Here is a 19793-nt window from a genome sequence, read left to right as displayed (position 1 = left end):
CGGGCGGGGGCGGCTCCTCCCCTAGCTCCTTCCCTCCTCCCCCGGAGCTGCGGGTCAGGCACCCCGCCTGAAGGAGGACAAGTTTGCTGGGTGACCTGGGGGGGGGGAATAGAAGACTTCCCAAAGGAGGAGACCCCCCCCCCCCACCCGGGCTGGGGCTAGCAGAAGGAGAGAGGGAAAAGCTAAAGGGAGGCATCCGAAATGCGCTAGCCCAGGGTCCCAGCGTCTGGGGGCCAAGGAGGAGGCAGGTAGTTGCCAGATAGCCATAGCAGCTGAGCTAACAGCCCCATCTCGGGGACCACCTGGCTAGGCTTTCCCAGCCCCTAGGAGCCTCCCTTCCCCTTCTTAATGGAGGAGGAGCAGGAAGGAATCAGCAACTTTTCCCCATTCCCGTCCTACATATGGGCCAGTAAGGTACCGAGTTTCATGACCCCTTATTCTAAACAGGCCCTTGGTTAAGGTTTCAAAGCCTAGAGAACTTGGGGGTTTGGGAATGAATAGTTTTCATTAATAGCCACAAAAGAATAAATATGCAGGAAAAGACGAATATGCATCATACCCCAATTCAAGTTCAGTCTTCTCTTGTTTCCCTCCTAACCACCAATCAGCACAGATCTTGGGGATCAGATCGGGACAGTCCAAGGGACTGGGCCCTGGGGAAGCTTGGAGTCCAAGGAAGATCTCCCGAGGCCATGACCAAGGAGCTTCTCATCCCTAAGAAGCCTCAATCATATTGGGGGCCTCCCAGCCAGTAATTCCTCCCTCTTCCCTTGGATCTGGGGTTACTGTTGCAAGAACGAATGCTAAATACAGAATTTGTCTTAGGGCAACTGTTAAAGGGACTAGACTGCATCAGGAATCACAGTGGTACCCCCCCCCCCAGCCCTATAAGGATGAGGTGGGGTGAGTGAGCTTGGAATATCATGGGGAACCCTTTAAACTAATTGTCAAGGTCAGTGATATCTGTGACAAGTACTCCCATGAACAGCAAAGGAATAAATCTGACTCCAAAACAGACCACCTAAGAATGGCTTTCCCGGATCTGGTAGGTAGGTGAGAGGGCAGGACGCCGAGGCCCAGAGGGGCGGGACTGCACCACCACAGCAAGTTTGCCAGGTCTCAGAACTGGTAAGCATCTCTACCCATCCTGAGCAGTTAACATCAGAGTAAGGAACATCTGAAAACGCAAGAGGTCCTTGGTGTTGAACCAATCCTTCAAAATTCAGACATTTAATATTTGTGCCCTTCTCAAGGGAAGGGGCTGTTATATTTTGTTTAGCTTGAAAAAGAACCTAAGAACTAGCAGTTCAGGAATATTAAAAACAACAAATCCACAAACCAAGAAAAGATGTTTGAACAGAAGACATTTCCTTAGCCTACAGAAAAGCTTAATTTCACCTGTCTCCCCTCCCCATCTGATTGGCACCGAAGGGAGAAACCTTGAATCTCCAAAAGATAAAAAAAACACACAACCAAACACACACACATACAACAAATAAAAAAAAATCACCTCCCAATATATTTTAAATGACCTATGTTAAGAATAAATTATCTCAGCCGACTGAAAACTGAAAGTAATCCATTTGATGGACCTGGGAGGGACAAGGATTAGAAATGGGACATGGGGTGGAGAGGAAGGAGGAGGGTCTTTTCTTGTGTCTTCAAGAAACTTGTAAAAGTTTTTCCTCCTGAAACCAATGGAAATTCCAGATCAGCTGCAGGCATTTCCAAATTGCCCAGGGAGGCAGCCCTAAGAGAGAACCTTGCATCGCTTCATTTTTCTAGGTTACTCACTAACTTTAAGCAGCACCTCTCAGCTTCTTTCTCCTCCAACAGCTTATAGCTGGGGCAAGCAAAAATAAAGAAGGCGGTGGTAGCAAGGGTTGGGAGAATTTTATTCAGCCTGGCTCAAGATATCCTAGAACTTCCAACTCTACAGAAGGGGTTAGGGTTAGGGTATCTTGACGCTTCTCCTCCCCCCATATATATTTTACTCTGCCCCCTCCAATCCCTGGGACTTTTAAGTATGCTCAGGAGGTTCTCAGTTTAATTCCATTTTAAAGAAATGCCGGAGGAAGACCCCAAAGTGAGAGGGCAAAGAATTGTTTTTAAACTTGGGAGACCTAGAAGGGTAACTCACTTCTCTATTCTAGCTGCTTCAGAGTGTACCTATTTTTTAAAAAGTGAAATGTGGCTGGCTGGCTGCCTCCTGAAATCCCCAGGCTCAAGGGAGAGCCGGGGAGGTGGTGATGTGGTGTGGGGAGTGAGAAGGGAGGATGAACGCTTATTAAATTACAACAGATAAGCGAGATAAATAAATGAATGGATAAATAAACAAATAAGCGGAGTAGAAAGAAATAGCTGTGCGGCTGACTAGCAGGCGATCTCTACACAATCAAACCCCCATCTCCAGGCAGTTAGCTATAAACTGTCAGCAATTGAAAAGTAAACCCGGGAGCATACAAAGGGTCTGTTTAATTTCTCCCTTGTAAAGACTCCAAATGAGGACCCCATCACTATGCAGTTAAGCGGTTCGGGTGGCTGGTCCCCCTGAGGGGTTTGAGCTCTCCCTTTTTAATGTAAGAAAACTGCCAGCTCGAAGGCTTCAATGGCGCTCCCACAACAAAAGTCCTGAAAAGCTGAATGAATTGGGTTTGTAATTACAATTTGCGCCCCCCCCCCACCCCAGCTTATCTCTTATTCATTCAACATATATTATTGTCACCTAATCTCACTCTCCTCATTTTTTTTTCTGAGCACCCTAAAGACCGGCCAGACCCTCGTTTGGTAATTAGGAGGGAGCAGAAGGAAGCAGGTCTATCTCATCACACCTCTCAGCAACTAGCCAGCGGCCTTGGAGACCCCCATGCCCGCCCCCCCCCCACATCAGCAGGATCTCGAGTCCTCCAACCCTCACCTCCCCAACTGCCTCAGATCTGCCCTTCTCAAAAACCTGGAAAGAGGCTGTTAAGATTCTCCGATCGGAATTCTCTCCCACAAGAAGGTACCCCGAGCAGAGCACAGCACCCTAGCTCCAGAACAGGTTAGATGCAAGGAGGGAAAAACCCCAGCTGAGCCCTGGCTGTCAGGGCCTGGGGTTGCATAGCTGCGTTTCAGAAAATGAGAGCCTCCAGAGATCCCCGCCTGGAAGCATGTGTCAGTTCTCGAAATAAGTTCAACGATTACAAGCAAATCTAGGAGCAGGCTAAATAATTAATTGGAGCGCTGCTCTCTGACCCCTTCGAAAGTCCAGTAGGGACCAGTTCGAAGTAATAATACCTCCGAATGAGCTCTTGTCAAATACGCATTTCGCAGTTAATGTGAGCCGTGTCCCCCTGGGACCGCCTGTAACACCAGCTTCCCAGCCTTGGCAAGAAATCCTGCTAATCTACCTCTCCAGTTCAACAAAATATTTTAACACCCTGTCTTTAAAGGACGCTTGGGGGCGAGGAAAAAAAAAACCCAAGTGTTCACAGGGGAAAGGATGGTGTTATCCGAAGTTCGTAGGGGCTCCCGGGTAGGAGGTTAGTTGACAACATTAAAATCCATTCTCTTGCTCCAGAAACATCCCAGACCAGATTCCACCTTCCACCAACTCCATTCCCTTCTTTCTTGGGGAAATAAATCCTATCCAAGCTCAAACTTTGAGGAGATAGCTAGTACAAGTAAGATGCCCTATCTTCCTCTTCCTTCATAGAAAAATCACAGACTTCAATTAAAGAAAATAAATATCCCCAAGTAATAAAGTAGTTAGGAAATGTCACATCGTTGAACTATTTAAACCCGAGGGACTGAAAATTGCAATCTGGAATCTGTCCTTGACGGTTTTTTTCTGGATAGTAATATATATATATATATATATATATATATATATATATATATATATATATATTTTAAAGAAAGAATTTAAATTATCATACAAAATGGTTTTTTTCGATTCACCTGATTCAAGGGCATGCTGGGGGGGGGGGCTGTTACTGTGTTTGGCAGACAAGGGACAATCACTTCATCTAGTTCCACCTTGCAAAATTCTTTTCTGTTCCCCACGCTCCAAACTCTCCTCATTTAAAATAGCTGAACCCCGGTAATTCGTCAACAAAAAGTCGCAGGCGGCAACAAAAAGCTTAGGCTTAAGTGTTTCCTGTTTAAGAGTTTTTTTTTAAAGTCGACTCCAGTATTTATATACACAAATACATATATATATATATTTATATATGCAATATATATGCATATATGAATACGTTTCAATAAGTTTCCCTTTTATTAAAAAAAAATTCCCGACGCCAGGCTCAAATCTCTTGCATCTTTTTTCCTTGATGGATGGCAAGATCGTTTGGATCTTTATTCAAAGTTTTCTTTTATTCATATGTGCCAGCAAGGGCAGGCTAACGTGCTCATCACCACGTGAATAATCCTATATGCATTACAAAAGCCGGGCAGCTCCGAGAAATTCTTTCAGAGTCTCTGCATTAATTAGAAAAAAAAATGCTTCGCCCAGGGTAAGGAACCGGAATAATAATCTGTCTGCTCTAGCACAGCATTGTCCTGAAAGAGTAAGAAACTCACAAACGGGGGCACATCCAAAAACCCGAAATTATATCCTTGGCTGCTAGCTTTTCACTTCTCAGTTTGGGGACTCCAAAGAGCTGAAAATTCGGGCAGTTCCCCAGATGTATTTACTTGTAGCAGCCTCCGGCAGGGAGCATTTTCCCTCACCTAGAGGGTAGCAGTGGGAGCCTGGGCTGCTGAAGGCAAGTTGCTTTGCAAAAGGTGCAAAGCTACCAGTTTACCTAGCGGCCCCATCTCAGTATTAGTCCACATTTGGAGACCCGATTGAAAGAGTTCCCCAAATCCCGCTCCCCGAGAACAAATGGGGAGCTGTTTTAAGAAGTGACTAAAGGAAGCCACTAATTAGGTCGCCCGGACGGGCCAGGGGAAGGATCCTGTGGATTCCTCTGTGACCTTCATCTTGCTAAGTTTGGGGGCACACGTGGCCGGGAAGTCCCACCTAGACTCTCCTTACCCCCAAAGCCCTAGACAGAAGAGGCTTATCACACAGCTTCTGGTCCTCGACAATTCCAGGGCCCAGGGCCCAGGGCCCCGCTCTGCCAGCTCCAGAGAGTACAGCAGAGGATGGACCCCGCTACCACAAGTACCAACTAGGGCAATGCCAAAGGAGATTACTTACAGACCCGACAGAGCATAGCATCTACCTCAGAGGCGGCTGGGTTCTTCCTTCATAGGGTGGATGCTTGGGGTGCTCCTTGGCTGGAGACACTATCCGGATTTTGGGGCTACAGTCTCCGACCCGCGCTGGCAATTTAAAATAGGATCCGGATAAAGACAGGGAGGGAAATAGAAAGGGCGAGAGAAAGAAAAATAAATACAAAACCCCACCTGTGAGAAGCCGCACGGTTTACAACTGGTCCTCTTTGGCCTCTCCTCTCTATGAGGGGAAAGAGGAGAAAGTTTATGGAATTCTGAACCAAAAAAAAAAAAGCAAACCACTTGTTTCTCTCAGACAATAGCAGGGCCAGAGACACCCTCTTCCCCCTCCCACCCCTAACACACACATCAGCACTTTCAACAACCAGCTTGCAATTATTCTGACACAAAGAGACACCATTTATCCCTCTAAATATACTTCACCTTCCCAAAGACCAGTGCACCGTGAACTGGGCTCCAACAAAACAAACAACCGACACAACCCGCCCAGCTTCTGCCTCTGGGCCCAGTAGCTCGGGGCAGCTTTCCGGAATATTGACAAACTCCCCTTCCAGCCTCCCCCCTCTGGCCCTCCACACACATAATCCACAGTCTGAGCCTCGGGTCAGAGAGGCCCAGGAAACCTGGCTGCTGGTTCTCTGCAACAAGTGTTGGAAATCATCAGTTAAAAGCGCACAGGTTCCCCCACCCCGTCACCCAATCTTCTCCAAGTTGGGAGACCTGGCTTTAGGAAGGTCCCGAGTCCCAGACAGGTCTTGAAAAAACGGGACACCCGACAAGGTGGCCTAGACTCCCGATTCAATTAGCTAAGCAGCGAATGCCCTTTATTTCTTGGCTCCTATACATTTGCAGACCTGCTGCCTGGCAGCGGACACCTCCAGTCTATTTTGTATTTTGCATTATTTGGGTTTTTTGTTTGCTAAAGCCATTCTAGAAGCCCGGCATCTCGGTTCCCACAGGCACTTTCAAACAACGCCATTGTCTTCTCCAAAGAAATCCAAGACGCAAATGGAATTTCAGTGTCCATATTTCAAAAATTTATTATCTCAAACTGTGCATAATGGAATAAAAACTGAAGTTGAAAATGTACCTGTTATAAGGACGGGATTAGTTCAAATATATGTACATGGACACTCGGCGGACTGGTTTAAAGAAAACACAGGGTCAGCCGAGTTTTGAAAATACAACTACCAAAAATGAGGGAGGAAAAAAAACCGTAAATATCACAATAAATTTACAGAAATATTACAAACCATAAGAAAATATTTCAAACACAGTAATTTCAGGTCGCTCTCGCTGTTCTCTTTTTTTGTTTGTTTTGTTTTTGTTTTTAATTTGCGTTCAAATTGAAACAGAAGGAAAAGTTTGGAAAGAAATGCTATTTAAATGACCAGCCGTAGCAGCCTGTCTGGAGGGGGCCAGCTTTTGTTTTTGTTTTTGTTTTCTTAACAATAAGTAAAAAAAAAATGAATACAACCTAGAACGTTTGCCCTTTTATAGAAAAACCACGGAAATGGTTTTTGTTTTGTTGTTGGGTTTTTTTTGCAAGTATTCTAACCTTTTTTTTTCCCTCTCCTTTTGTACGGATTTCTAAACAATTAAAACGTCCAAATTGAAATGAATTCCCTCCTTTTCTCGCCTGCAACCGCCCCGGATCCCAGGGGGCAGGGATCGGGGATCCTGCAAGAAGACTCTTTTGAAAAATAGTGGCCAATCTTCCGATTAGGAACAAGGGACATTTTGATTGCCGGGTTCGTCTCGATAAATACTGTACAAAAGTTGCTCGCAAATATGAAAACGCTTTTCCTTTTTCTGCCGTCGCTCGGGAGACTAGCTCTAAGGATCGTGGGTAGAGACTTTTGCAAACTTTGTGCAAAGCTCCTACCGTCCGCGCTCGAACTTTTGAAAAAGTTGGCTGTAGTTTTTTTTTTTTCCTTCCCTTCCAGAGGTCTATACAAGCCCCCCTCCCCTCTCTCGGTCTCCCCCTCCCCCCGAGTCTCTCTGTACAAAAATAGTCCCCCCCCCCCCCGCCCCCAATACAAGTCCGGGGTCTCTGGATAAAAGTTTTCCTGGGGGCGCGGCGGCGGCGGCCGTGGCCGGGGGTCCCCGCGGCGGGCGCCCCTTCTCTCTCTCCCCCTGCGCCCCCACCCCCCGCGTCCGGCCCGGCGGCGGCGCGCTCACATGTGCGACAGCGGCAGCGTGCCATTGATGGCCGCGCCGGGCACCGGCGCGCCCTGGTAGTGCTGGGACATGTGCAGTCTGCTGGGCGCCGCGGGCTCCGGCACCTCGGCCCCCGGCAGGTACATGCTGATCATGTCCCGCAGGTCGCCGGCCTGGCAGGGCGCGCGCGAGTGCGACGACGAGGTGACCACGGGCGGGCTGGAGCTGGCCTCCGACTTGACCACGGAGCCCATGGAGCCCAGGGCCATGGCGCCGCCGCCGCCCGCGCCCGCGCCGCCGCCGCCGCCGCCGCCCGCGCCCGCGCCGGCCTGCTGCGAGTAGGCCATGCCGCCGTAGGGGGGCGAGCCGTTCATGTAAGTCTGCGAGGCGCCCATGGAGTTGTACTGCAGCGCGCCCACGTCGTAGCGGTGCATGGGCTGCATCTGGGCCGCCGCCGCCGCCGCCGCCGCCGCGGCCGCCGCGTTGTGCGCGTTGAGGCCCGGGTGCTGCGGGTAGCCCAGCTGGTCCTGCATCATGCCGTAGCCGCCGTTGCTCCAGCCGTTCATGTGCGCGTAGCCGTCCATGCGCTGGCCCACGCCGCCGCCCAGGCCGCCGGCCCCCACGCCCACGCCGCCGCCCATGGCGTTGGCCCCGGGCGCCAGCAGCCCGCCGGGCAGCGTGTACTTGTCCTTCTTGAGCAGCGTCTTGGTTTTCCGGCGCGGCCGGTACTTGTAGTCCGGGTGCTCCTTCATGTGCAGGGCGCGCAGCCGCTTGGCCTCGTCGATGAAGGGCCGCTTCTCGGCCTCGGACAGCAGCTTCCACTCGGCGCCCAGCCGCTTGCTGATCTCCGAGTTGTGCATCTTGGGGTTCTCCTGGGCCATCTTGCGCCGCTGGCCGCGGGACCACACCATGAAGGCGTTCATGGGCCGCTTCACGCGGTCCGGGCTGTTCTTCTGGTTGGTGCCGCCCGCCGACGTGGAGTTGGGGCCGCCGCCGCCGCCGCCGCCGCCGCCGCCGCCGCCCCCCGAAGTCTGCTGCGGGCCCGGGGGCTTGAGGTCGGTCTCCAGCATGTTGTACATGGCGCGGGCCCCGGACCTCCCCGGACGGGCCGGCGGGGCTTTTCGGGGGGTCCGAGGGCGGGGGGAGGGGAGGAGGGAGGGTGGGGGGGCCGGGCGCGAGCAGCCACGCGCAGCCACCGGACGCGCCGCGGGCCGGGTCAGCCGCAGCCCCGGCCTCCGCCGGCCTCCGCCTGGGCCTGGGCCTGGGCCTGGGCCGCCGCCGTTATTATTGCGATGATTACCGGGCCGCGGCGCCGCTCCGAGCCGGCCCCCACTTGTGCCCCCGGCCTGGCCGCGCCTCGCCGCGCCCCGGCTCGCGCTCCCGCTCCCCTCGCCGGCTCCGCTCCTGCCAGTCCTCCAGACGCGGCCAACTACTTTGCCCCCTTTTGCAAACACTCTCCTCTCCGCCTTGACAACTCCGGAGACTTTTTTGAACAAGTTAATAGACAACCGTCCATGTGATGGGGGCTGTCAGGGAATAAATGGGTTTCCCCGGACCAATCAGCGCGCGCGGGCTCCTCCACACAGGACAAGCCTCTCGGGCTGGTTTTGCATGAAAGGGGGCGGGGCCTGCCGCGCCGCCGCGCCGCCGCCGGCCCTGGGGGAGGGGGAGGCGGGTCCCCCCGCCAGCCAGCCAGCCACTAAGAAACCTTTGTGCCCCTCGCGCTGCAACAGGTCACCCCGCACGCCTTTTCGGAGGAAGAGGGTAAACAGCGCCGGGGCCGCCCCGGGGCCGCATCTGGGCGGGGGGGGGAACTTGACCGGGACGGGGTGGGGGGGGCCCCCCATGTACTTTGCTGTTCCACGGTCTGCTCCGGTCGCCCCCCCCCTCCCCGCCCAGAACTCCCGGGGATCAGCGGCGGAGCCCACCGGGCCCCACTCCGAGGTCCGCTTGGTCCCTCCTTTCCCTGCGGATTGTGCCAAGGAGCCCAGAAAGTCCCAAGACCCGCTTGGCTCTCACTCGTCTTCCTTGTTTAGAAAACATCTGTAAGCTCCTTCCTGCCTCGCTGCCGGGACGCCCCCTCTCGCCCCATATCTAGGTCCCTCTCCCGACCTAAAACAGATGTACATACATTCTCTATATAGGCTTTGTTATTAAGAAGTTGTAGGTATCTCCTATCTAATTCATTCTCCTCCTGCTCCTCCTCCCCCTCCCCTCTTCCCCTGGCTGCGGCCCCGCCCCGCCCCCACCCGCCCAATCCTTAATCCATTCAAACAGTGAGGAAAAGCAAAAAAAAAAAAAGCCACCAGCCCTAGCCCCATATTCCGCTTTCTCCTCCTCTTCCCTTCGCCCTTCTCTGAAGCCTATCAGAAGAATTTCAGTGTGTCCCTTTCAAATAAGGCGTAGGGGAGGCCGCCGGGGGAGGGAGAGCAGAGTGAGACGGAAAGAAGGAACCAGGAGTTAGATGAAGGTTCCTTCAGCCCAGAGCGCTGCAAGGAGACCGGACGCCAGCCCGGAGTTCTAACGTGCCCTGGTTCCTAAGCTCCTCCAACACAGTTCCCACAGCCCAAACTTTATCACCCTTTCCTTTTGTCCTGTCACTCATCCCCCCCCCCCCCAGTCTGCATCGCACTGCCGAGCTTCCTTTGGCTCAGCAGATCGCTTGGGACGGGGCTCCCCGGGGCTGGAAGGTCAGGGCGGGGTGAGCTCTGCCAGGCCCCATCCAGGGTCAGGGGAAGGGAGGCAAGGGAGCAGCACTGTGGACAAAAAACTGAAGGGGGAGAAGAAGAGGAGGAGAGAAGTGGGGGGGGGGGTGGACGGAGGGGGGAAGGGGACTGGACTGGAGGGTCTCGGGAATCCTGCTCGCAGCGGACCCAGGAGGGTAATTTTAGCCGCTCTCCCATTGTCCCGATGTAAAGATTTCAATAGGTGGGAGCTCAATGCGGAGAGAAATGGGAGCACGTCCGTTACAAATAGGTAGTTTTGTTTCTCTTGTTGTCACTACACGCAGGCAAACAAAGCCCGGTCTAAGTTTCCTTCCACTCTCTTGTTGGGATCTTTGTGGCTAAAATGCACTTGACTACAAAGGGAAAAAAAGAAGCAACAACCTCATGCTATTTGTGGCTCAGAAAGGACTTAAACCATCAGGGTTATTTATTTTTTTCTCCTTTAACACTCTACCCCCCCCCACCTTGGCCCCCAGCCCTTCTCGGGTAAGGAAAAAGTGCCGATCGCTAGCTCCAAGCCACGTTCTCTCTATTGCATTAATTCTCTCAGTAAAAAGTCCGGATTACTGGGAAGAGAAGTCATTGCGCCCTCCCTTTATTACCCCCCCAAGCTCCCCCCAATCTCTTCTCTTTTCGCTTCCTTCAAGAAATCTATATGGGGGGAACCACTTCCAGAATTCCTCCAAGGCCAGCCCGCGCATCCCTTCGAACAAAGTGGGGGACACTACTTATTTCGAAAGTTTGGGGCGTTAGGTATGAGCCCAGGGCTCCTTTTGAAAAGCGGAGGGGGGTGTGGGACTCCCCCGGAGACGGGCCGCTTTCAAACGGATTTGGGAGATACGTAAACGTACCCCGAGATCAGGCAAAGGAGGGACCAGAGAAAAGATTAGGGCGGGGGGGGGGGGGGCGGCGACGGGAGGGCCGGGACCGCAGGGAGGGGCGGCGGGAGCTGGAGCCCAGCCCGAGGTGGCCGCCACTGGCTTTTCTGCGCCTTGGGTTTCAGGGACGGGGTTGGTGCGCCCCCTACTGGCGCGACTTCCCCCCAAGAATCGTGCTTTTCATTTTCAAAAGAAAAACCATTTGGGGAAATCTTCATCTTCTCCCTAAAGAAGGAGGGATGGGTGGGGTGGGAAGAAGCAAAATTAATTACAAGTCATTTTGATCCACAGATTGGTGTGTGTCCCTCAGAGGCGTGGAGGAGCCGGACTGAATTTACTCAACTCCTTCACACCCTCGCCCCCCCCCCTCCCCAGTCTAATACTTAAGCTTTAAAACTAGGTAGGAAGGGTGAAAATTAGGGCCACTTCGCCTGGGTGGGTGTGCTTGATCTCATCAACTCCCGCCTCCTCGGTCCTTCCCCTGCCGCTGCCCCCCCCCCTCAATCTGGCAGATTGATTAAATTTGGGACCGAGGTGGGCTGCAATAAGGGTAGCCCTGGGGGGGGGGGGGGGGGGTTGGTTCATGAGCAGATATTGATAACTGGTGCCAGTGGAGCCCCGAGCACGGAGGGTTTGCTCGCTCAACTGAGGCAGCCGGAAGATTCCTTCCCACCCCCACCTTCGCTAACCAGATGCGTGCATTTATGTTTGAACTCTATAATAATGCATTTAAGAGGTGAAAGGGGCTGGCTTGGGCCTCAGCTAATTGCGTCGATCACAGAAATGAGCGGGGGAAAATGCGTCACAATTGAGTCTTCATTGGCTGCATTTATTTTCAGCTTTGTTTTAATTAAGCCCGTTTGACTTCTCCCCGCCGTACAACTAACTGTCTCTGGCTTTGAGGCGTGAGAATAACGTGTAAGGGGAAAATCGGGAGCCACGAAGGGCGCCGAAGCCCCCTTTCCCACTCGGCTTCTGACGACGTGTGTATTTACAAAACCGAATCCCTGGCCAGACCATTGAAAGCCACGGCCATCACTCAGCCCTAAATACTGCTAACCTCCAACCCCGAAGGCTGGATCAAGCGCCCCGCTCCCACAGTCCTTCCTATTAGGCTGCTGCATCGCTAATAACCACCCTCCTTGCCCTCCTCAGGAAGAGAATGAGACCTAAGACAGGAGTCTTCATTCAGGGATCCTTTAACATGTTGTCTTTGGCATAATTTATGGAAACGGAACAGTCCTTATAGGAAACAGGAGAGAAATGTATAACCCTTTCCCTCCCTTACTTCTCCTCCCTCCCCCTTCCCTCCCCGCTCCCAAAGGATGGGAAATAACTCTTCCACACTTTTATTGATAGATTAGACAGCTTAAAAGGTTGGGGGGGGGGTTAGGAGAGGGCGGGGAAGGAGTTGGAGACTTCTGCCATATTTTGTTTTCTTTTGGTTCTGGGACCGGCCTTGGGCAAAAGCCCTTTAGAATCCCCCAAAGAAACATCCTCCTGTGGTAAGTGGAAATCCAACTCTTTAATTTAAGTTAATTTTTTTTCCTGCGTGGGTCCACTCCCTTCTGCACCCCCCTCCCAGCGGTAACCCATCTAAAGCTAACTATCAAACCATTTTGTTCATCGAAAGAACCGCAGACCTATTTTTTCTCCCTAGCGGCAAATAGAGGTTTAACTTGCGGTAATTAGGTGAGAACTAGCCTAGCATCTTACTATTATGATGCTCGTTAAGAGACGCTTCGTTTCTGCATCTGCATCTGAGAGCGCTCCCCTCCACTCTTAATCTTCTTATGGAAATGAAGGCGAGCGGCAGGGAACCCGCAGTCTTGGAGAATGTCCTTGTTAGCTGGAATTTCTCAGCATTGCTAATTAGCAGAGTTTGACGACCACCAGTATTGGGGGAGAGCTCTGTTTAACGACGCGCAAACCCTTCCGAGGAAGAGCAGACTAATTTTATTTTGTAATTAAAAGCTGAAAGGGGCCCTATTTGACAGTGAGGGCCAGGAGAGTTTTATCTCTCGGTGAAATAATCATTGGCTTGATAACTCAATTTTCGCAGAAATGTCACTTGGAGCCTCCAAAAGTTTTCATTTGAAAGGGAGACAGACAGACGGAGGCAGACGAGATGTCCTAACTCTGGAAATAGAAGGGAGGTAGGAGTGAAAACTTAGCCAGACCAAGTTTTTCCCCCTCTTCTGGAGAATCAGGGTTGTAGAGTAAGGGTTGTTTCATCCTCTATATTTTTATCTCCAAGACTCAAAATAGTGTCTGACACTGTAGATGTTTAATAAATGTTGATTTTTTTTCCCCTTCCTCTACTTCATTCCTTAGCCCACACTGAAAATCACTAGTAACCTAGTTCAGGAGGACTGATAGAAGTAGCGGAACAGAGAGAGAGAGAGAGAGAGAGAGAGAGAGAGAGAGAGAGAGAGAGAGAGAGAGAGAGAGAGAGAGAGAGAGAGAACAATGCTTGTATTCATGTATTCAGGGCCTGGGCCGAAGCTATTTGGTTGGGTAGAGTTGGTACATAGCTTTCCCCTTAATATATGAGAACTAAAAAATTACAAGAGAATCACGCAGGCCTGAATTATTTTACTTCTTAAAGGTGGTTTGATACTCTTGGGGTTTGGGTTGTTGTATTTGTACGTTTTAAAATCACAACAAAGAGGCGCACTCCCATTTGGGATGTTCTAAAGTACAGCGGTCGCGAAATGGACACGGGCTGGGACCCTGGACAGATCAAGGCAATACTGATGAATGTCAGAGCACTGTCCGCTATCATACCTTCCAAAAGGAGGGACACATTCCTCTCCAAAACAAGTCGTCGGCCGGCCTACGGCAGAAGAACATGCCAAATCCCAGGCAGCCACGGACTCGGGATTTACTTTTATCGAACTTCATTTCTTTCAGATCCCCCAAAAGCATTCAGATTTGCATAGGTTATTCTGCAAAAATAATTGAGACTTCTCCCTAACGCCGTCTTCCATTAAATTTCAATTTAACTTCTCAATTTTGGGAAAGGGAGAGGCAGTGATTCCAACACCGGGTTCTAGTGGAGTGACCTGTGAACACCTTCTCACCTCCCTAAAAATCCTGCAGGAAAGATGGAGCTAGGAATGTGTATGTGGCTTTGTCTACTTAAAATTGCTTAATCACCCCCCCCCCCTTTCCGTCTGTTCCTTAAGCATCTTGCTTTTAATTTGCAGAAGTGTCTTTGCCCACAAAACGAACAAATGCTTTCTCAGCCTAAACCCAATTTCACTCAATCATTTCCCTCAAGAGCTCTAAGGACCCTTGAAGGCTTGCATTCTCGCTCTGCATTCTCCCGCCCGCCACCCTTTTTTTTTTGTCTCTTTTCTCTTAATTCTCTTGGAAGAAATAAAAATATTTTTTCAAAAAAGAAAAAAAAAAGATCCCAAGTGCCAAAACACAAATATATTGAGGCCTTTTCGGCTGCGGTTTCAGATGGTGGAGCCACAAGTAAATTCGGGTCTTTCTGCTGTTACTGGTGCAACCGAGATCCCAATATTGAAAGAGGTAGCACCGAGGGATAGATATCTATAACTGCTTGTCTCCTTACAGACAGTGCAGACATTCCCACCCCCCAGCACACACATCTACACTATCACCCCCTCAACCTTCCTTGCTCCTGTGGCCCACTCCACAACCTGCCGGCAGTTTCAGTCAAACGAATTTGTCCCCGTCCATCACACCAGCTGATTTCTGGAGAAATGTGAGTTTGTTTTATTATAGCAAGCTTCTAATTATTATTATCATTATTATTGTTAATATTATTATTATTATTATTATTAATAGAGACTTCCCTGGAAGTCAACTGGAATGTGCAAGGGAGCTGCTGGTCTAATGACTTTTCCAGTTTCCTGGAATGTCTCATCCCTGAGGTTAGTGACTCAGGTCACCATCTACAGCTCCGGAAGTGTCTGTATGTGGCAACCGAGGAGAAAAAAAAAGAAGCCGAGTATTCCTTATCTTTCCTCCCCTGCCCTGAAGCCTTCTTAGAATGGACCCTCAAGCACCTGTTGGAGTCCTTTTGGAGAAGACCACAAATGAGGCATACTGGAGAGGTCTGGTGAATCCGCTGGCTCAAAGGTATTTATTTCTGCTCTGCTTTTCCCCAGGGGACTATCATTGCTTCTAATCCTCTTCTCCCAGTTCTTGTTCCAATGGGGGGGGGGGGGCTAAGAAGAGAGTTTGGAAGACAAGAAAGTAGATTACTCTGCTCTCCCCTCAGTCCAGGGTTCCTGTGGCAGTACGGAGAGACCACCGCAGGGTTGGGTGTAGGGCTTCTAAGTGACTGATTCTTTATTCTCTCTTTCCCCCTTCTCCTGCTCCTCTCCAGGTAGAGTTCTGTATCTCCTGGCCTCATTACACAGCCATCTCACTCCTTTAAAAAACTACTTCTGCCCTGGACAGAACTCAAGGGGATAGTATTTTCTCCAGTTTCTGCCAGCCACCTTTGGGTGGCTAAAGGAGTCATGCATCAGCTTGGGGGAAGATGGGGAGGGATCAGGGGAAAACAATGCCTTTGATCTCTGCCCTGGCTGAACAGAGAAGATCCTAGTTTGGTGATGGTAGGTAAGACACTTGAATAGGGAAAGAGACAACCCCAAGAATGGAAGAGAAAGTTTAGGTTTTCCTTCGGTTAATGGACAAGGAAGAAAAATCATAATATTAAAGGAGGAAGAAAAAGCCAGGCTCAAAGCAGCATCTCCCAAACTTTGATCATCTGGCCCAAGAATACACTAGACTTGACTCCAGCAAAAGCTCTCTCCACTAGTAGAGGCAAGTCAGGCCAGGCCTTTGATAGACCTTAGACCTCCCCAAGGAACTGTCTACAACCTTGGAAGGAAGAAGAGCAAGGCTCAGACCTAAATTGTAATCCCTCAGCACCAGTCTTTCCTCCTCTCTCTCCCATCTCCAGCACCACTTCAGAGCAAAGACTAGCACTTCTTTAGTGGGAATTTCTCTAGCAAAATAATTGAGAGGATATCCTTTGGATCTAGGGTGCTGGTTTTCTTCCCTCCCTCCCTCATTTTCCTTCTGCAGCCCTCACTGGATCAACCCAACCTATCCCCAGTTTTAATTTGATAAATTTTAGTAAACCCTTCAGAAACACCACCGATCTTTAGTGAAAATCTGAACCCCCAAGACACAGATTATTAACAGGAGCTCTGTGGCCAATGGAGTAGGCCATTTCAACACTCAAGTTCCTATCAGATGGGCTCCATCAAAGTTGAGGAAGTCTGAGATCCTTGAGCAATCCAGCTCTCTCTCTCATCCCCATCAGTTTTGAGAAGGTAGAACTGTAGGCATCACCAGTGGCTATACTCCTCCCCCTTCCCCTTCCCCTTTCCTCTTCCTTCTACCTCAGGCTAAATCAGTTTTCCCTAGCAAAGCCCCCAAGCTGAATCCTCCTTTTGAGTCAGGAAACTTGACTAGAGGTTCTCTACTCTGACTCTAAAAATTACTGATTGGGATTTTTTTTTAATGGGGGGAGGGAAGAGAAGGAATTGTGTTTCTGTTTTTTTAAGAGGGAGAAAGTAGAATGGATTACCCTTGTTATCTTCCTCCATTATCATTAACAACATCTCATTCACAATCCCAACCATCAGACAATGTTTGGAAAGTAGTCTCCACTATAGAAGATGAGTTTGAGGCTAAACCCCCAGAGGGATTAAGGGTCATAGGGGAAAAAAAAGCATGACAAAACTAATTTCTCTGTTTGAAGTGGGTATTGGTAGGATCACTTTTAAGAAATAGTGGTCCATTATAAGATAGTAGCTGATTCCCATTCTTTTGCAGGCTTTCTTGCCAGCTTAAAGCAAGGAGTCTCTCTCTCTCTCTATCTCTCTCTCTCTCTCTCTCTCTCTCTCTCTCTCTCTCTGTGTGTGTGTGTGTGTGTGTGTGTGTGTGTGTGTGTGTGTAAAATGAGGCCAGATAGATGGAGAGAAGGCTGAGTAGATGGAGAAAGCACACTGATAAGATCCTTCTATCATAAAGGTGAAAGGGGCCTGGGAAGTAGAGAATACTACCCTTAGAAAACTTGAATGAATGAATGAATTAGGAGAACATAGTGCAAGTACGAGAGTTCCCAGTAGCCTCAATAAGAGGTAAGTTGTGTGGTGGAGAATTAAAGAAGTGAAAAAGGGTAAGGGCGAGAAATAAGGTGAGAAAAGTGGGAAGAAGACTTCTCCAAGCCTAATGGACCTTCTGGTTAGTATGATAGGCCGAATATTTTGAGGTTTGGATAATTAGCATATTTTAAAGCACTGAAACCAATAGGTACCTCTGAAACAGTACCATCCTGATGTCTCACCATGCCTTCCCATTCCTGAGTTCATCCAATGTGTGTGTGTGTGGGGGGGGGGGGGGAAGAGGGTGGAGAAGTTTTTCTTCTGGATTCTGTCTTTGTGTCTTGACTAGGATTTCCTCCTAACTCCCTATCCACTAGCCCTTTCCTTCTTTTCTCTTCCCCTCAGAATCAGGAAGCACTGATGTCTTTGTCACTTGCTACCTATAACTTCCCCAAGGTCCACAGACCTTTGAGAAATGTTCTTGATGATTACTGAACAAATGGTCCAAGTTCATTACCAAGTTGCACATTTGATTGTGGTCTCCTGTCCCTTTTGTCTCTTTTCCTTCTCATCTTTTCCTTCCCTTTTTTCCTATTCCATAATTCAAAGTAACAGAGCTGGAGAGTGAGGCAGCAATGTATACAGGAATAGAGTGGAGTTGCTTGGGGTTTGGAAATGCAGTTTTATTGTTTTTTTTTAAAGAATAGAATTATTTGATGAAGACAGAAGCCAACACCAGATTCCAATTTTATAGTTTTATTTTAAAGTGAGAGAATTCAGGAAGGGGGGCGGGATTTCATGTAAGATCAACTCTATCTAAAAATAATCTGTACCTTCCTCACTTCCACTCAAACTGGGGTCATAGAAAATGACCAATTTCATCAAGTTCAAGAGAAAGTTTACTCCTTTTAAAGAAAATGATTTTTTGGGGGGTGAAGCCTAAATTTCCTTATTCTAAGTTAAAGAAAGAATGTGGAATGTGTTCACACCCAAATCAGTAGGGAAGGGAAGAGACACTATCTATAGCAATCTTTACAGTTTTCCGATAATGAAAAAACATCCGAAAGGTTTGCTATATTCTACAGTGTCTTTCTGAAAGATGTTGCTCTGAGTTTTGCCTGAGTCTTATCCAGGCAGCAGTCCAGGTGAGTTGTTTGAGAAAGCTTTTTCAAAATGTCCCCTACCTACACCTTCCCAGACAGTGATTTGGAATTCGGGTGCATGCATTAAAACCATAAAGTTGGCTACAGAAGAGCACCAGAGAGATGAGAAAACCGAGGAGCAGGTGGGACCTCGGGGGTTCAAGGCTTAAAAAATGGCATTGAACCTCCTGAGGGAGAAGGAAAAGGAGGTCCAGATCGGTCCTCACCCTTTGAATTGCCTCTGAAACAATGGGGGACTAGCCTGAACAGGGGTGATTTCCATCTATCATATGTGTCCCCCTAAACTCCAGGAACTCTTTGATCCCTGCCACGGAAGGATCCCCACCCTTGTGGCTCAAGTCTCCAGGACATTGACATTAAATTGGAAAAAAAACCTTTTTAAACATTTTATTGTCTCACCAGAATATCCGTTCTCCCTTCCCCTGCTTTTTCGCCAGTTTCTAAATCATGGATTATTCTTTCACTTTTACAGTCGCATCCTAACAGTCCGGTCTTTTGGGGTGAGAAGACAAGGCTTAGGCTCTGTCTATATTTTTATAAGGACACTAACATTTCTCGCTTTCCGCTCCTCCCACTTTTTTTGGAGAGAGGGCTGGGATTATGAGGAAAAGTCTCCTAAAAGTTTACAATAATCGAAGAATAGGTTCCAAGTAACTCCTTCTCCAGCCTCCCCCCATCGCACCCCAACCCCAGCACCGCGCAGTTCCGCTAGTGTCCAAAAGGGGGCACCCTCGACAAACGCGCTAAGAACGGACAGTCGGAGCCCTGAGCCGTAGCCGGTGGAGAGCGGATGGTTGGCTCGCAGGATCCCCCCCCCCCCCATTGGAGGGTTCTAGATTTTAGGAATCAAAGCAAAGATTAAAGTAAATTTTTATGGGGGGGAGGGGAAGTATGTGGCTCAGTCAACTAGGAACACGTCGAACTTCCATGCCCCCATGCGGGAGAGGCGACGCGCCTCGGGAGTCCGCCCGCACCATCCCCGGCGGCGCGTTCGAAATCCGAGCTTTGTGACGGCGCTTACAGAGCCGGGGCCCCGAACCCATCCCTCGTCCGACTTGGGAATCCTTTCAGACGGCCTTCCCTTTATAAGTAACTGGAGCCTCAAGTCACCAGCTGACACGCCGATTCTAGGCTATGGCTGAAGCCCCGGGTTCAAGAGCCTTGCTTTCTGCGCTGCCGCATTTTGCCAGCATCTCCTCCTCCAAGGCAGGGCAGGGCAGACAGTTCTTACCCCCAGGCTGGAAACCCCCACTTGTGAGCACCCGTGCAGAGGAGGGAAGTCACAGCGAAATAGAATGGTACCCCCCTTTTCCCTCTCAACTTAAAAAAAAACCCACACACAACCCACCAACCTACCCTTCACCTGTATTTAAATCGCACGTCTTTAATTACAGCAGTTGGGGATGTATGAGGCTGAAATGAAATTAGCAGTCATTACCAGTCCTTTAACTCGGTGGTGCTTTTGATCAGCACGAAATTAGCTTTCGAGTCCTAACAAAGGCGCTATAGCAAGCAGTGGGCTGTAAATAAGACAGCTCGACC

General features: G+C 49.7%; 1 protein-coding gene and 2 long non-coding RNA genes across 8 annotated transcripts in view; 1 reads left to right on the top strand and 2 right to left on the bottom strand.

Annotated features, from left to right (window-relative positions):
* LOC141490761 (uncharacterized) overlaps positions 1 to 19793 on the bottom strand; it is a 733557-nt gene that overhangs the window by 36770 nt on the left and 676994 nt on the right. Inside the window, exon 1 of one of the 6 annotated variants that reach the window (XR_012469333.1) lies at positions 5398 to 5491. The exons of the other annotated variants lie outside the window; for them this stretch is intronic. This is a non-coding gene — a long non-coding RNA (uncharacterized LOC141490761). Of the gene's footprint in view, positions 1 to 5397; positions 5492 to 19793 lie in introns of those variants that run through there. 6 annotated transcript variants of the gene reach the window in all.
* Positions 7404 to 8465, bottom strand: SOX2 (SRY-box transcription factor 2). Its single transcript, XM_074192527.1, has one exon. The coding sequence runs from the start codon at positions 8463 to 8465 to the stop codon at positions 7404 to 7406; it is 1062 nt and encodes a 353-aa protein (XP_074048628.1).
* LOC141491622 (uncharacterized) lies at positions 9067 to 18641 on the top strand. The gene is made up of 3 exons (XR_012469671.1): positions 9067 to 9150; positions 14810 to 15103; positions 18287 to 18641. It is a non-coding gene; the product is annotated as an uncharacterized LOC141491622 (long non-coding RNA).

The sequence above is a fragment of the Macrotis lagotis genome, chromosome 6, assembly GCF_037893015.1.
Source record: "Macrotis lagotis isolate mMagLag1 chromosome 6, bilby.v1.9.chrom.fasta, whole genome shotgun sequence".
Lineage (NCBI taxonomy): Eukaryota > Metazoa > Chordata > Mammalia > Peramelemorphia > Peramelidae > Macrotis > Macrotis lagotis.
The sequence above is the reverse complement of the archived record's forward strand: the minus strand, read 5'-3'. Positions and strand labels throughout refer to the sequence as shown.

Bases quoted from the DNA above. Each gene is read 5' to 3' on its own strand.
- SOX2 (XM_074192527.1), bottom strand. From the start codon at position 8,465: ATGTACAACATGCTGGAGACCGACCTCAAGCCCCCGGGCCCGCAGCAG.